This window comes from Hipposideros armiger, unplaced genomic scaffold (genome assembly GCF_001890085.2).
Source record: "Hipposideros armiger isolate ML-2016 unplaced genomic scaffold, ASM189008v1 scaffold_2, whole genome shotgun sequence".
NCBI classification, from domain to species: Eukaryota; Metazoa; Chordata; class Mammalia; order Chiroptera; family Hipposideridae; genus Hipposideros; species Hipposideros armiger.
This window is the reverse complement of record NW_017731352.1, coordinates 9,184,445-9,202,646: the sequence shown is the minus strand read 5'-3', so window position 1 is coordinate 9,202,646 and position 18,202 is coordinate 9,184,445. Positions and strand designations below refer to the sequence as shown.

The 18,202-nt window shown below is 38.6% G+C and overlaps 1 protein-coding gene across 1 annotated transcript in view; it reads left to right on the top strand.

The window, feature by feature from the left end:
- The first annotated feature begins 17,728 nt into the window (after positions 1-17,728).
- The window catches only part of PPP3R1 (protein phosphatase 3 regulatory subunit B, alpha), a 65,949-nt gene continuing 65,475 nt past the window's right edge, over positions 17,729-18,202 (top strand). The window contains exon 1 of the mRNA XM_019635679.1: positions 17,729-18,141. Coding sequence (XP_019491224.1) covers positions 18,139-18,141 — 3 coding nt within the window. The 5' untranslated portion in view covers positions 17,729-18,138. The remainder of the gene's footprint in view (positions 18,142-18,202) is intronic.

The window sequence follows — 18,202 nt, the reverse complement described above, 5'->3', positions numbered from 1 at the left end:
TTCTAGCACTTAAAACAAAAACCCTTTTAAGTCATTTGGTTGATGTCCAAATGACATCAGGCCATTTTGTTGATGTCCCCTGCTTGCAATAATAGTCTTGAGCACCTACTCTGCAAAGAAACATTCTCATGTTACAGACGAGGAAATCGAGGAAATCGAGGCTCGGTGAGCTTAAGGAATAGAGCAGAGATTTAAGCCCACACCGCTGGACTCCACAGTCCATTCTCTTTCCACCACCTCAAACAACCACTTCCAAGCAGTTATACCTACAGCTGCTCTGCCCTGCACAGATAGGTATTTCTTCTCTTTGTCCCTATCCTCTCTCTTAACAATTAAACTAAGATATTCTAATGAAACTTCAGTCCCATCCCCCGAGAGCTCAAGAGCACCCCGAAATCATCAGTTAAAAGTTATTTTGAAGGATAGGTAGTTTAAAATCACTTTAAAAAACACATAATTTTTTTATTGAAGAAAAAAAAGCTACATATATTCCTTCTTGAGAATTGAGTTAGTTCACTCAGTCTTAGTAATTTCTTATGTGAAATTAAAGTGCATGTTATATTATCAGCACCATTTAAACTTTGTATTAAAGTACAATATGCATACAGAAATGAACTATACTTAATATTTGAAATGTCTAAGATCCATCTTGTCTTCATCTTGTAATAAGACAAGATGCCATTTCACATCTCAGAGAAATATATATAAGTAATAATGAACTCTAATAATGTATAAATTAGCTCATATACCTAACATTGCTTTGAAAGGTTAAGCTCATTCTTTAAATTAGGGTAAAGTATTATTAGTAAAGTAATATTATAATTGTAATTATTATTTTAAATATTTTCTTATGCGTTTGGATAGCAGGCAAGATAAGATAAAGATAATAAAAAAAATTGTATGGACCTTTCCACACTATCACTATTTTCAAACAGTGATTAATAACCATGTAATATATGAACATGTAATAAATTTTGTTCATACAATTTACCTCCACATAAATTGCATAAATCATCTTTATGACCTATGATTGGAATGATATGGCTATGAAGTCCAGAAGTACCTAAGAATATGAATAACAATTGAGAGAAGTCAGTCTTAACTTGATATCCATCTTTGTTCTTTCATTTTGACTCGTTCTGTTTAACATTCACTGACAATTAAATGGATGGAGAGCCCTTATCAAACAAACATCACTGTTCCAAGCTGCTAAATATCAGATTCCCAATAATGGAGGCTGGATGATGTCCCTGAACTGGGAACACATTATTGAAACAGTACCAATGAGCATAAGTCTTTTATTGTAGTTGGTGGCATTCCTCTTATCTCTAGACAGTGAATCAACTCAGCCCTACCTTTAACTCAGGTAGAAGGACATAGGTCACCAAATACCCTGCTCTGTTGTGAGACTCAAATTAAAGAAAAACACAATAGCCTTTCCCCATACACCTTGAAAGACTGGCTTTTACTTAATCCCTATTCTCAGTGTCTGTTGTGGCAGGTACAGGAGCTGAGTGGCTCTCTGGGTACCACATCTCAGGTGTGTAGCTCCTTCCTGGTCATGGGGCTCTGGCACCATTAGCAGAAAACACCCTAAGAGGGTCCCCTGAGGGCCTGAATTCAGCTTTTTTCTGCCTGGTGAAAAACAATTCTTCTCCAATAATTCCCCTAGGATTTTCCCTAGGTAGTTACATATAACACCAAACTGACCTAATTTGAAGAACAAGTTAGCTACATGAGAAAGAAAGCAACGTCCCTTAAACTTACTGACATGAAGCCTCAGTAATTTGAGTTTAACTTGCTATATAAAGTTCATTATACTCTTATAGCACTAAAATCCGGTTGTAAGACTTCAGGAAAAAAAATCATATTTTTAGGGAGTATTAAATATACATACAGGTATTTAAAAGATCATAAAAACTTTGTAATCTAAGAACTTTGTTGAGAGTAGCTTAAGTTATTTATGAAATTTATTTTTTTTTGTCCAATAATTTAATGATCTATTTAAATCATTTGACTTTCTAAATTTCTTTCTTCTTTTGTTGAAATGTTTACACTGTCTCAGATCTAAAAAAAATTCTATTTACATAAAAATATTTGTAAAGCTCTTCATTTTATAAACATTAGATGGTCCTAGAATGTAAACAAAAAAATAAAGCAACCAATAAAAGAAGACTTTATGAGGTGATAGGTGGGGGGTTAAAACTGATCTATTGGTCATACATAGTACATTCTCCTGCTAAATCAGACACAGGAATTCTAAGTCAGCAGATAAAAAACTATTCTGGTTTCCTTTATAAATGTATGCTGATACATTAACAATTTCCATTGTGAGAAAGTGTTTTCAGGTATCTAAAAATGATAAAGAATGGGGGGTCATTATCGCATAGAAACACTGTACTTTTGGTACTATCATCTCAAAAACTAAATTCATAATGCAACTAAAAATAAGTAAACAGAAAGTCTGTACAAATCTATTTCAGAGATGAAGTCTCTTGACTAACTCAGAAAGTATCAGTCTTCCCTCCCCTTCCAACACTCCCTTGATTTCCTTAATTTGTCTAGTTATATAACTGATTCTGTGACTTGTAAACAAACAGCCCCATTGCTTGACAATTCTGGATCTGTGGGTTTGTACTGCTGTTTCCCTGTGGAGGTTGAGAGCTGCATAATGATTTATTCTTTTCCCACCCCTGCCTTCTTTTCCTATTTGGCTCCCTCATTTTTTTTTTTTTTTTTTTGTCAAAGTAGGTTAAAAAAAAAAAATCCAAGGGAACTATATGTGAAAACAAATCCTGGTGCTATAGGAGTGAGGCCGCTAATGTAAACATTTCATGCACAAGAAATGCAAAATGTGAGGGTCTCATACGCAGATGACCTCCCCACTGGAAGACCACTAACATGGAGTGTTTTTCAGCATCCCCTGGACTCCTAACCATATGCTTTTGTATAAGGCCCCTTTGATTCCCCCTATTTCCCACGCATGTAACTCTCACAGCTTCAGAGAGAGCTCTGCATGCAAAAGATACATGGGGGTGTAGTTCAGGGGGAGAATGGTGCTCGAAGGCAGAATGTGGGTGACTTAACATTCAAGTTTGTGCTTTAACTCCAGTGCTACCGTTCACTGGTGTGCCCCAGTTATAACATTGCCTGCTGGCAACTTCGAAGCTTTGTATTTTGGTGATTAGACCTAATTGATTACCTGGAATTAAAACACACCTAAATTCCACCCTGGAGAACTTAGATTCCAGGTTGGTTCTTAGGTCGTAGATTCTATTTCTTTTCGATAGTGAAGGTCAAGTACGATGTATACTGTAGTGCGTTGTGCCGTGCATGTACTGGCACTTTGTGCTGCCGATGGAAGCATTTTCATTACATAATCGTTTAATGCAGGTACAATAAATCTAGAATAAATTAAGCATTTTGGATTTTTAAAAATCTAGAAAATTATGTAGTCTTAAGTGAAGACAGAAAGCAGGGCCTTTAAGTACCTTCAACAATTACGTAAAATTTTAATTAATTTCCCCTTTGTGTTTGCTATTTTAGAAGACCTTTATTTGTAAACATTTTCAAACAATTTTCTCTCCCTATTTCACCTATGCTTCTATCATTAGGGGTATTATAAATCATTTCTATGCCAAAGAATCTCTTGGGACATTAGTCTACTTTACTAGTAAGCTTAGTTCTTTTAAAAAAAAAGCTCCTGGAAATATTTTATTAGTTGTCAGGGCAGAAATAAGGATCTTTTGAAATTGCAAAAGGCCTCTTTGAACGCTGCCTTGGAGGTTTGGTCTTATTTCCATGAATTTAAGTAATTTGTGATTAAGGAATATTTGATGATCTCTTTATAAGAAACTCCCCCTTTATAACTCCATCTTTATAAGATGCTCCCCCTTTAAAAGTCATTTTGTGGGGCCAGCAGAGTGGCTCAGTTGGTTCAGAGTGCGAGTTCTAAGCAACAGGGTCGCTGGTTCAATTTCCAAATGGGCCAGTCAGCTGCGCCCGAGCTGAGCTGCCGTTGAGTTGGTGAGAGCACGTGCTCTTAACAACAAAGCTGCCGGGTTCGACTCCCACATGGGATGGTGGGCTGCACCCCTCTGCAACCAGATTGAAAGCAGCGACTGGACTTGGAGCTGAGCTGCTCCCTCCACAACTAAGATTGAAGGACAACTTGACTTGGAGCTGATGAGTCCTGGAAAAACACAATGTTCCCTTCCCCAATTCCCCAACACTGTTCCCTTCCCCAATTCCCCAAATAAAATCTTAAAAAAACAAAACAAAACAAAACAAAAACAAAGTCATTTTGTCATGGGAACATTTTATATTGGTATATTCTCTAGCTTTATTTTTTAAATTGATTTTCCTATGTATATAGTCAATAAGAATGCCCTGTTCTCTCTGACCTTGATCCACGTGATCCAGGTTGAAATGAAAGTGGCAGGTCCTAGTTCTATAGCCGGCAGGTGTAAATGAGATTCTGAAGTAAAATAGCTGCTGAGCCCAAGAAATTAAGAGAAGCCTTTGTGTTTCTCTCAGAGGCTCCACTTGGAGCTTGCCGAGGTTTGCTCTAGCAGGTTTCATAAGGCCTGTTAGAAACAATAGAAGCATAGACTTTTTTTAGAGCTGGAAGGACAATGCTTAGCCTTTACCTATTCTCAATCCCTCATGTTAGAGATGAGAAAATGTATCTCGAACAGGGATTGTGATCTTGAGAGGCACATTTTCTATTTTTATTGTTTTTAAAAAGGCATTTTTAAATTCAAGTTCACATTAACCATAGTTATACCCTCTTAGTAGACAGAGACCCCTGAATTTATTGTGATCACTCTTTTCACATAGTGGAGGAATTGAAGGCAAGGATCATTTTGCTCCTCTGAAAGGACTGAGAAAATGCAGAGAAAACCACTGGACAAAACTTAAGGAATTAGATCTGATTCACCAACCTCCATATTCATAAAACATAGTATCTGATTTGCTTTATATAATCACAAATTCCAACTGTGAAATATACTAAGACAGTACTATGGAGAACTACAAGTTCAAGCAATGGAACCATAGTTGAGTCTAAAAAGAAAAAATGGGGCTGGTCGAGTGGTGTGTTGGTTAAGAGCTGGCTTGGGAAGCCAGAGGGCCCCGGTTCGGATCCCACATATGAGGGCCAGTGACACTGCCCTCTACAGCTAAGATGCTGAACAACAGCTCAACCTGGAGCTGGGCTGCCATGTGTCTCCAGCAACTGTGTAGGCTGCAGCCCCTGCTGCAGTGGGTTGCCATGGGCTACCGTGTGTAGCCAGCAGCCAGCGTGAGTGGCCATCCGGAAGCTGGCGACAGGTCTGCCTCACCGGGAAGAGTGCAATGATGGTGCCAACTTGGGCCAGTGAAGCAACATCCTCCACAACTAGACTGAAGAACAAAAAGGACAGCAACTTGTCTGTTCCCCTTCCCCAATTCCCCAGCGCTGTTCCCATCCCCCAATTCCCCAATAAAAATCTTCAAAAAAAAAAGAAAAGAAAAAAGGTAGTTTAAAATTTAACTTTCTTAGTCCACCTATCTGTTTCCTGTGTACCTTGGAATCACATTTATTTTACTGTATAAACAAAGTTATAATTTCTAAAAAGTTTACTGTTACATATTATTACCTAGTGAGTAGAAACACTAGTTGGGGAAACATTGGAGAAGATTATATTTCTGCTATTTCTATACAAGAGCCCAAAACAGTCCTAAAGAGAAAAAGTTGGTGAGTCTGTGGTCATGAATGTTCCCAAATGTCTCCATGAGTTGACAGTTTTTAAAAAGTCAGAGAAAATGGACCATTAGTTTTTCTCTCATTGCAAATTCTGGGCTTGCTATCTGACAGACTAATGGCCCAAGTCATTGGTAGCTTTAATATGGCCCTCTGGGACTGTTCTTTATGGAAGGAATTGGCTTTTATTTAAACATAGCTCTTAGGCTTAGGGTTAGATTCCTGGAACCATTGTTACTAGAACGCTCCAAGCCTAATGTGTTACATGAACAGAAGAGTTGGTGAGGGAAACAGTTATAAAACAGAATAATACTATTTTTTATGAAGAAAAATATGTAAGGGATAATTTATGTACACACACACACACACACACACACACCACAGTTATGCAACAAACAGCAGTATAACATCGTACGATAGTGATGGTGAAAAGCTTGAGTTTTGGAGTCACACAGACCTGGGTTTTACTTCCAGCGCCAGCACTTAATCTCCATTCTTCTTAGACCTGCAAAATTTTGGGGTTGTCGGAAAACTCATGACTTACTTTTTCTATGTTTTTCGACGCAAAAATGCGTCATGACTTTTCCGACAACCCAATATTTTCAGTTAAGTGGGAAAAGTTAACAATATGGTGATTAAAACTGTGTTTTTGTGAACTGTCCATACTCAGTCCCATGCTCCTCCAGCCACAGCTATGGTTCTTCATGGCCTGCTAACCAGCCAAGCTCAGATCCCTCAGTGCTTCTCCACCAACACTGGATGCTGGAGCATTTCATTGGGGTTCGAAGTTCTTAAACTCAGGGTTTACAGTGCCTAATCCTTCTAACCCACCACTGTCTAAATATCCTTTAGCCCCTGCCCGTCCAATGCCTATTTATTCCATTACATGGACATGCACATTTCAACCACTAGTTGATTTGAGTCTCCTTGACACTCCTCTCCTGATCTCAACCCCATTAAACCCTAACTCTTATTAAACACATACCCTTTCACCAGGACCAATTTGTCTTGGACCTACAGAGAACTGACTTTTTCTTAAAGCATCTGCTAAAGGCAAATGATCAATTTCAACACCTCTGGTATTCAGATTAATGAGGTTTTATGCTACACTGAATATATCCATTACACACATGTACATATTTAGGTTTAACTTAAAATGGCTTGCAAAAAGTTTCATTTTATGTGCTCTCTCTTTATCCTATTAAAAAGTCATTAAAAAGAGTTTCTTATATTGTTGCATAACTTACAAAAAGTAAAAATAAAAGATGTATTCATACTTAAAAAGGACCAGACTTCTCAGTTAGAAGAAAGGTCTTTCTTCGATAACATCAAGATTGTTTTCTAGGGCCAGCCGAGTGGCACGTTTGTTCAGAGCTGGCTTGGGAGCCAGAGGGCCCTGGTTCGGATCCCACATATGAGGGCCAGTGACATTGCCCTTTACAGCTAAGATGCTGAACAACTGCTGAACCTGGAGCTGGGCTGCGGTGAATCGCTGGCGACGGCATAGGCTGCAGCCCCTGCTGCAGTGGATTGCCATGGGCTACCGTGTGTGGCCAGCAGCCAGCGTGAGTGGCCATCCAGAAGCCGGCGACTGATCTGCCTCGCCCGGAAGAGTGCAATGATGGTGCCAACTTGGGCCAGTGAAGCAAAGTCCTCCACAACTAGACTGAAGAACAAAAGGACAGCAACTTGTCTGTTCCCCTTCTCCCAATTCCCCAACGCTGTTCCCCCCCCCAAAAAAAGGATTGTTTTCTAGTGAATAGCAGACTAAAATATATCCTGGTGGTTGTACTCTCACTTTGCAATTTATTAAACAGCATGACAGGCAGAAGGAGGCTCTGTTCAGTCAGAGGCAAATACTTACCAAGCATTGTAGACATTGTAATCAATTTTAAAGTATTTTCTGTACTTTGTACTTCATTGCTTTCTGCAAATGAAACCATCCTCTGGCTCCTGGGTGGATCCATTCTAATTCCAACTTCAGTGTTTTATAGGATCCCATAAAAGGAAGCAAGGAAAGAAGGGGACCCAGGGATTGAGTGTGGGTTGGGAGAGGGTATATGGTGATGCTTTCAAAACTCAGGGCTTGAAATTAGTGCAGGGGCAAGAAAGGAGGAGTGATGATAAGAAAGAGTACAGATGGAGTGTGGATTTCTGTGTGGACCTGGGTACAATTGTTACATTGGACTACTGTTTCCTCACTCTTTCACTCTTCACTGTTCCCCATTGCTTTCTGCAAAGTTCTTTTGTTTCTTGGCAAACTGCTTATAAAGCTACTGAGACTGACGCTGGGAAATCATACAGGTTTTGCTAATAGTAAATGCTTTGATAGTAAAAGAGAGTGTCTTCTCTGTAGGAAGAGTAACTAATGATTAGGTCTTGGACCTAAAATGGGCAGTTATTTTGGAAAATTAATGGAAAAAGCTAATTGGGACTTACTAAACAAGAATCACCATTGACAAAATTTGTGCCTAAAGTGGAATGGTCCCGGAAACTCAATTGCTTCTGGGCAAAGGTAATCTGCTTGTATGTTATAATAATAACTCTCTTCCTTCAGATTTGTCACTTAGATTGGTTAAGAGAATGCTATAATTGTATGATGATCTGAAAATGTTCTTTAAAGTCACAGAGCATATAAAATTCACTGAAGAACATTTATTTATCAAACATTTCATTCTTATTCAAAAATATACTTTTCAATTAAAATATTTTCTTAGAAATACAATCAACTTCTTCATTCTGATAAATGCATAAAATGTATCTATACTGCAATTTACAGCTGTGACCTTATTTTAGCACTCAGTAGTGCAATTTGCCAATTATGCAGAACTAAAACATTCTGTTTACAGTATTATAAATTTTGTATATCTCACACACATTTATAAATTCTTTTCAAAAGAGCAAATTATTTTAAAAAGCATACTGATTAATTTTAGTGATATAATCTTGACTATGCATGTATAGTCATTAACTGAATATTCACAATTTACAACACTATATTGTATATATTTATTAACATAAGCATATTTCCTCAAAATATGTCTTTTTTGGTTACTCTTTGATTTCCTGAAAAAATAACATTATAGAGAAAATACTAGTGAATATTTTAAATTTGGTTCCAACAAGTTTGCTCTGAAAAAATCAAATTTCCATGATAACTTTAATCATTACAAGAAAAAGTGGCATGACCAGTCAATTATTTAAAAGGTATTTCTAAGTTAGAATATTGCACAAGAAAGAATCCATTCCGGCAGAAAACAGAATGAGAAGCAACTACCCAGGATGGATCTCAGGCTTGTAACTATATTTAGTTATGATGTTGTTTTGGTTAATGCAAATTGTTTTGTTTTGTTTTGTTTTTTAAAGATTTTTATTGGGGAATCGGAGGAGGGGAACAGACAAGTTGCTGTCGTTTTGTTCTTCAGTCTAGTTGTGGAGGACGTTGCTTCACTGGCCCACGTTGGTATTATCATTGCGCTCTTCCTGGGTGAGGCAGTAGCTCACCGGGGCCTCTCACAGTGGCTCACAGCAGCTCACACTGGCTGCCAGCCACTCACGGTAGCTCAAGGCAGCCCACTGCAGCAGGGGCTGCAGCTTACGCTGATGCTGGCGACTCATCGCAGCCCAGCTCCAAGTTGAGCTGTTGTTCACCATCTTAGCTGTAGACGCACAGCATCACTGGCCCTCATGTGGGATCTGAACCCTGGCCCTGCTGCTCACAGCTGGCGTCCCAAGCCAACTCTTAACCAATGCGCCACTCAGCCAGCCGTTGGAAATTGTTTTCACATACTCAGAATATACATGTAGAGGAATGATGTTGCAGTTACCTCATGTACAAATAAAAGGCTGGTTTAATCTTTTATCAATTACCTTACTTAGGATACCTTGGAGAGAAAGAACAATATGATATAAAATTTTGTAGGTAGCATATGTACTTGGGTAGAGAAAAACCATAAAGCAATGTATACCACACAAAACATTTTATAATCATATACATTATATCAGTTACTAGTGCAACTGGTACACAATTATAACAAAATAATACACACAATTGACCCTAGATCATATGACATTTTCAGGAGATACCTTCAGCTGTTTTCCAATCTTTAAATTTAGTTGGGTGTGCAGTTCACTATGTGTCCTTAATGTGGGATTTGTATACATTACTTGTCTCTTCATTGAAGACTATGATTGACAGATCAGTTTTGCTTATCTTTAAGGTCAGATGTTTTGAATGAATCAGATTAGCTATTCAATAGAAAACAGTAAGTAGCCACTGTCAAGTCATCATTAATTAACCCATACTCTGTAAATAAAGAGTGGTTGGTAATTTATTAATACTAGATAGTCTACATTCCAATCTAACCATTGAATATATACATAATGTTCAGCATAGGATAAATTGATAATATGAAAATATTTGTTCTTAATTAACTAGAATGATATTTATGTATTAAAAGTATGACTTCTTTAATTATTACCCATATGTATATTTTCTCTCATATATGGAATGGGAAAATAAACTTTTAAAATGCCACAAACAGAATCAAAAGTCAAACTACAATCTTGGGGCAAATTGTCCCAACACATGATAAGGGGATCATATGTTTCATATACAAAAAGTTGTTATAAATCACTAAAAATTATAAATTTTCCCAAGAAAAGTAACAAATATGCAAATCACAAGGAGATATTCTTAGTAGTTAAAAGGTCAAAACTTAAAAAAAAGTTTAGTATTACCAGTAAACCAAGAAATACAAATTTTGCTGAGGTGCCAGTTTTTTTAAAAAACCTACATTTAAAAGAAACATCAATACATAATTTGTACAGTGGTTGAGAAATGTGCACTGTTGGTGGGAGTCTACAATGGCACAAACTTTTCTGAGAATAATCTGACTATATATTTTTTTAAAACTTTTAAAATTTTTATACATTTTGGTTCTGTATAAAGAACCAAATATAAATATATTCTGAAAAAATCAGAGATGTGCATAAGACTTAGAAAGATGCTAATATACTGTTGTCTGTAAGAGGAAAAACTGAAACCAACAGAAATCAGAATTTAGTTACAGAAGATTCATTAAATAAATTATGGTATATGTTAACATTGAATATATAAAAATAAAAATCATATTCTTGAAAAGTATTCACAGACATGGGAAAATTTTCCCACATAGTAAGTAGAAAAGTGTGTTAGAAAGCAGTAGGTCCCAATTATATATATAAATTATATACACACACACAGACACACACACACACACACACACACACACACGCACACAGAGGGTGCCAAAAAAGTGTATACCCATTTTAAGAAAGGAAAAAACTGTATTAAAATCGTAATACTCAATATGTAACAATTACAAAAGATGAATACAAGTCATGCGTATACATTTTTTTGGCACCCCTGGTACATAAATTTTTTTCCGTATTATATATTATATATAATATATAGAAGTTTGGATATACAGTACATCCAAATATAAACAATAATTATCTATTGCTGCTATGATTACAGATGATTTTCCTTTCTTTATAATTTTCTGTATGTAAAATATTTTCTATAATAAACATGTTGATCCAAGGGTGTCCTTTAGAATTTAGCTATTCCATTTATGTCAGTAAACAATTACCTAGTGCCCAGAGTCAGGCAAAAGAGAGAACAGGCTGGCTCAAAAGTGGCAAATTCAGAGTAGTTCTTTCTAGTGGAAACAATGGATGTACAGGACAGGTTACTAATGTCTAATATTTAGCCACAGTGTTCTCCATTCTCTTCATACTCTCACCTAGAAAATGCCATTCTAAGCTATGCCCAGTTACGTTGTATCCACGACTTAAGAGCACTGTAATGGCATTGCACTGCCTTCCTATTCCCAAGAGAAGTCAGTGGTAACTTCTGAAGTCCGCCACCCAAAGCCAATGAATCCCTAGTACCTGTGGGTTATACTCTGTAAAACCTTGTTCCCTTTTCTAGGGGTCAGCCTGATCCTGGCATGTATACCCTTTCAAGTATCAGATGAGTTAAGTTAATGAATGGATAGCCAAACCAATCTTTTTTTGCCAGCTTACTCATTTCCTTTCCTCTGGAGGTCAAGGTCTACCTTGAAAATTCCTTGCGAAAAACCCTGACAATGGAAAGAACTGGATTCAGTATGTTCTATACTTGAAGTCCTGATTCATTACTAAGGAATGTTATTTTTAGATGGGATATAAAATGGAAACCCTGATCCTTTATTTATTAACGATCTCTTAAGAATCTTTGTGAGCTCACAGGGTTGATACTTTATCCTTTACTACCTTCTCTTTGCATTTTGAAACTTCTCTATAGGGTCCCGACTGCTACATGAAATCTATATTAAAGCTGTGGATAAACTGTAAAAATCGGGTTGTAATAAAAAATAAAAATCATTAGTGAAAACAAAGTAAATCAACTACTAATTCTATACAGTTGCTAAAATATTTTTATAAATTTTAAATTCCTATTATGTTTGTTGCAATATCTTATTTGATGCTGAAAAGCCTACATTAAATATTTTAATAAAGAATATGTGCATTTTTTTCAGTAAAAGTACTGACACTATTCTTTACATTTTTTTCAGTCTAATATAAATACACTTTTTTCCCTCTGACATTAGCACATTTTCATTTGTTCAAATATACTTTTCTGTTTTTTTTAAGCGTCTATTGTATGTTTGTTTAAATGCTAAGGGCACCTAAGATAGTTTCAATTAACTTGTTATATTTGAAATGTCCTTACCCCATAATAAATACACACTATATTAGTGTTTGGTGATGAATATTTTCAGGTAAAAGACTTAGATCTGAGTGCTGTCCAATAGAACTTTCTGTGAGGTCCAATTTGGTAGCCACTAGGTATAAGGCTGTCAAACACTTGAAATGTAGCTAATGAGGCAGAAAAACTGAATTTTAATTTTCTTTAATTTGAATTAAGTTAAATAGTCACAAGTCGGTACTGGCTACCATATTAGACAGCACAGACTTAAGACTTAAATAACTTCCCGGAATTTGTACACAAATGGACTGGAGCCAAAGGTGGAATTAGAGTTAGGGAATCACTCCAGTCTTACGCACTGCCTTGTGTGGAGCACATGTATGTTTGCGGGTGTGTAAGTATATTAGTGAGTTAGCAAGCATGACAACCAGATCTTCTCCAGTGTCTGTTTTACATTTAAATCATATTTTCTGTTATGTTTAGGTGAATACTGTTTAGGTAAATGCTATAAGGTGAATACTCTTAGTAAACTAGTAAAATGGCCAAATAAATGGCTGTTTTTTTGGTTTGTTTTCACATTTATGTGTAAGAGACCAAAGAAACAAGTGAGACTTGTAATTCAAAAAACTATTTCAAGACATAATCTAGGATATCTCAACTAACATATACAGATGTAAACCAATTGCCTGCGATTCTCCATCTGTCTTGGTCCTCTGACCACACTGGCTTTCATCTTGATCTCCTCTTCTTCAGTTTCCTGGTCATCCTGGCTGGGTTTCTTGCCCTTCTGCCTAGTCCATTTTTTCTTTTTTTTTTTTTAAATTGGAGAACAGTGTGTTTTTCCAGGAGCCATCAGCTCCAAGTCAAGTAGTTGTTTCAATCGAGTTGTGGAGGGCACAGCTCAGTGTCCCATGCAGGGATCCAACCGGTAACCCTGGTGTTATGAGCACTGTGCTCTAACCAACTGAGCTAACCAGCCGCCCCTAGTCCATTATATTTTCTGTCACTTATTTCTCTTTCTGCTTCTTAAATGTAGATGTTACCTTTGTTTCTGCCCTTGGTCTGGACCTATTGCTTCTATGTTCTCTGATTTCTGTCCTCTTATCTAACGGTTTCAACTATCATGTTTATGCAGATAATTACCCAGTTGTGATGTACTTAGCATATGGAAAATAATCAGCACAGAAAAAGAATAAAGCTCATCATGTGAAGAGTGTTACCAGGCTGTCTTCAAAAACACTGTGAGTTTTTCCTGCAAAACTTGTAATTAGATATGAATTCATGAGGTTCAGGAATAAATCTTAGAAAACCTTGTTTTCCCCTTTTATTTTTGGTCCAGTATATAGTATAAAAATAATTTACATAACTAATTTATCACATAATTTTGGGAAACTTATCCTAGTTAAAAAGTATTTCAAATTTGTGTTAAGTAAGATTTTATTTCGAAAAACTCAGTGTTCTTAATTCCTTTAGGGTATTAGAAATGTTGCATACAGTCCATAATTTAAAAAATAGTTGTGTTTAAATTTTTAAAAAGTTGTTTAAATTAAAAAAAAAAAGTCCATCCAGTATGTGGTATATTTTCCCCAAACTCATTAATTCATAAAGCTATATATGTTTTAAGACCATTGTTTTCCACTACTGTGGTTTTTAATAGCAAATATACAGAGTTTCAGCTACATTATAATTTAAGTAGGTGTTTGTAGGAGGGCCATTGTTTACAGAACTCTTTGTAAAATGGTTTCTATGGAGAAATGAGTTTCCAAGATGAAACAGAATCCTTGGCTCATGCCTCTGCTGCTTAGCAAGAAAGGAACCAGCCACTTCTTTGCCATCCCAGGTGCCAAGGAGCCTTTCCTCAACCACATCCTGGAGCAGGGGGCTAGCTGGCATTCCTGTTTTCTCATGGGTACAAAAAAGAATTCTGCGAAGGCAGGCAATCTACTTCCCATGCAACCTCAGTGCTCACAGAAAAGAGAATTTTATGGTGTGAAACTAGGTGACAAAAAGGTACAAAATATTCTTAAATCTGGGATGCTTGAACTGGTACAAATGTTTCTCTAGGAGAAGTGGTAGTCATTGCCATTAAATCTACCTTAACAAATGTGTACAAAAACACCATCAAAACCAGACATTACTTTCAGGTGGTTTTAATTGACTTTCCTTTTTAATTGGCATTTTCTTTCTATGTATGAGTATAAAATTAAACGTGGTTTCTAGTTGACATTAGTCAATGTAGTCATGAATGAGTGGATATTTTGGGGGTAATACGGTACTGGAATAACTTAAACAACTACAGGAATGGTAATTTGTTTCATCTGCCACCCTTCAATATTATATGTAAATAAATGACAGTGATCAGTCCTTTAAGAATAAGGCATATTTCTGGATATCACAATGATCTTGAAGGTCTCCACATGATACAATTTCCTGTGACATTTCTAACTTAAAGATAATTGCGGAGACAGTGAAGCCTGAGGCTTCCTATGGTCAAATATGACTGTAAACACACATTCTCTCTTTCTTAACACCCTTTTCCTTTCATTTTCTTTCTACTTCACAGCTTTATTACCATCTCTGGGTTCTTCCCCGCCCCACCCCCCCCATCACTAAACAAGGGAAAATGTGAAGATTTCACTTTCAATCTGCTTTTGATTCTCGCATCTCTATTCCTTTCTAACCTGAACTTCCAGCTTCTACTTGGGTGCTTCCACTGCGGTAGCTCATCAGTAGCTCAAACTTAGCATTTTAAAATCCAAACTCATCTTCTTTCACTCAGCAACCAAACTTCTCCTGACTTCTCTACTTCCCTCAATGGGATCACCATTTTCTGTCATACAAACTAAAACTGGTCTTCTTTGATGTCTCCTTCTTCTGTTCCCTACATGCACTAAGTTGCATAGTCAATCCATTTTGTTTCACGTCTTTCATATTTATCCCTTTTCTCTGCCATTGGTACTTATTATCTCATGCCTAGCTGTTAACATTCTTGTAACTGGGTCTGTGTCTTAAGTGTCTCTCCCTTTAACTTATCTGACACAATACTTTGCAACAATCATCTTTTGGTTGCTAACTTTTCTAGGGAAAATAACCCATTTATTAGATAGGTCCTTTGTCTTTCCACTTATCCAGTTATTTAAAAACATGTATGCTTTTGGCAGGACATTTGGTACCTGTTCTGTCTCATACCAAGTTTTATGGCAAAACTTAATTGAAAAAGACAAAAAAGGAGTTTTTTTTTTTTTTTTGCCTAAGGGAAAAAACCTGGGTATTTTTCCATCTCTCAATGGATTCAGAATAGACTAATTAGTTTCAGTGCTGGAGATACAACTTGCTACATGCCTTTGTTTTATGCAGTATAATACAAAGCTGAGAAAATGTTAAGTGGTGAATTCTGGGAGATTTATAGGATGAGAAGAAGCCAGTGGACTGGCCTTGTGTTAGTAACAGAGGCTAACTGATCTTTCACAATGCCTAGATCTTGAATTTCTGATTTAGTCACAATAGGTATTTGTTAAATGATTATAGTCTAAATTGGCTCAAATCATGACAAAATTATGTTACTCTAAATCTACTGCATCCTATATAGCTCAAATTCCTTCTTAGTATTTAATCTTCAGTTAAAATGATAATTTAATTTTCACCGAAAGTGTTGGAGGGACACACATACACACACCCGCAGTTGCTGTAATTATCTCTGAGAAGTGGAGTTGAGAGAGGAATCTTTTTCAGTATTATGTTTATAAAAATGAACATGTCTTAATTTTATGAAGAAAGCTAATTAAAAATAATATACCTAAAAATGACACATTTGGTTTGGGGACTTTTCCCTGTTTTGGAACACATTAGTGCCTAAATAGCAACATATCTAAGTTAAGAAACTTAGATTAAATGGTGGAAGAAACAGTATTATTTCTTGGTCTTTCCTTGATGCATTCACTGCGTGATACATCTTGTTATCAGTTCAAGTTACTTTTCCTTATTCATCCTGACACAAAAACTAAGTAGATCTTTTGATAAAAGGGGGAAGGTGGGGCGAAGGAGGGGGGAGACCTAGGACACATCATCGGGCCTCTATTAGAAAAGATGAGTGCTTATCATATGGAAAAAATAATTAACACATAAAAAGAATAAAACGCTCATGTAAGGCGCTTTAACAAACTGCTTTAAAAACAATACGGCTTTTTATAAAAATAAAGGATTTGTCAATAAGGAGTTTCTGACCACTCGGAAAGCATTTGTTCCCTCTCTAACACTATACCCAGATTATCAAGATTTGAAAAGGCTTAAGTGGTTACAATTGTTGCAAAATGTTTTCCTCACTACCCTTATCACACCGCTCCTGTCAGCTTTCCCCCGCCCCCGCCCCAACATAACTTTCCTCCTCTTTTCTGGACTCCATTTCCCATTGTAATCTGAATTTTCTGGGAACGGTAATTGCCACTAAAGTGAATATTGCCCTACTAAAGGTATGGTGCGCGTTTTTCTCAGTCACCGCTGCACTCCTTCAAAAGGCAGCCTGGAGGGTTTACGGAAAATGCAGAGTTGGGAGAGAAGAAAGCCTTTGCGAGAGTGGGAAGCAGCCCCTCTACTCGGTTGTGCAGTGGCTCCCACGCCTCAAGCTGCGACCAGCTTTGGCTTTCCTCCCAGTCATTTCAACCTGGCTTCTGACTCTGTCAACTCATACTGGAATGTAGGCCTGCGGGTGCTGCACCAGGCTGACAACAGTTAGATGTGCCGTGCCATTCTGTAGTGGGTCCAAGTCCGTACACTGATAGAAAGATACAAGTCTTCAAAAACAAAGCTGATTCCTTCTAGCCGCAGGGCTTGGATTTTCCTCTTTTTGGTGCGGTGTCTGGGTGGTTCAGACACCGTAAAGCTGCTCATCTGCTTCTCCAAGCCCCCCTCCCCGCCCCCATCCCGAGACTCTCACTCCTGAGCCCCAGTCCCCCTCCGCCCCGCGCTCGCGAAGCCTTCGCATTTCCTCTCTCCCTGGGCACCCTCGCATTTCCTCCTTCCCCTCCAGGCCCTGCCTTTCCTCCCGCCCGCCTCCAGCCACATGACAGGAAGGGCTCCACCACGCGACGTCACCCACGTCCGCGCCCCCGCCCCCTTCCCGCGCGCGGGTTCCCGGATGTGCGGCGCTCGCGGAAGCCCCGCCCCCGCCGCCGGCTCCGCGCGCCCCCGCCCTCCGCCCCGCTGCGCTCCGCTTTCCCCTCCCTCTCCCGCCCTCCCCCTTTTTCGTGCCTTGAGGTTGCGGGTCAGCGCGAGCCACTGCAGTGAGTCCGTCACGGCTCCGGAGAGAGCGCGAGTGCGAGGCTGCAGCCCCCGAGCCGCCTGGTCCCTCTCCCCTTCTCCCCTTCCTTTCTGTCTCTCCCCCTCCTCGCCGTCTCTCCTCCTGCTCTTTCGGTCTCTGAATCTCGACCTTAATTTCTCTTTTCCCCCGCCCGCTCCCGCGTGCCCAGTCACCCGGCCGGTGCGGGCCCCGCGGCGCCGCCTCCCCTCCCCCAGCCCGCATCCCCTCCCCCGCGGGCGTCCCGAGGGCCGCAGCCGCCTCAGTTGAGCGCAGCTGGGCCGCCGCCGTCGCCGTCGCTTCCTGCGGGAGCCCGTCTGAACGCCGACACTCTTCTCCGCCCAAGCGAGCCACCGACCGCCGACCAAAATGGTGAGACCTTTGCTTCCCCAATGCACCAGCCCTCCCCCGCCTGCCGCTTCCAGCGGCGGGG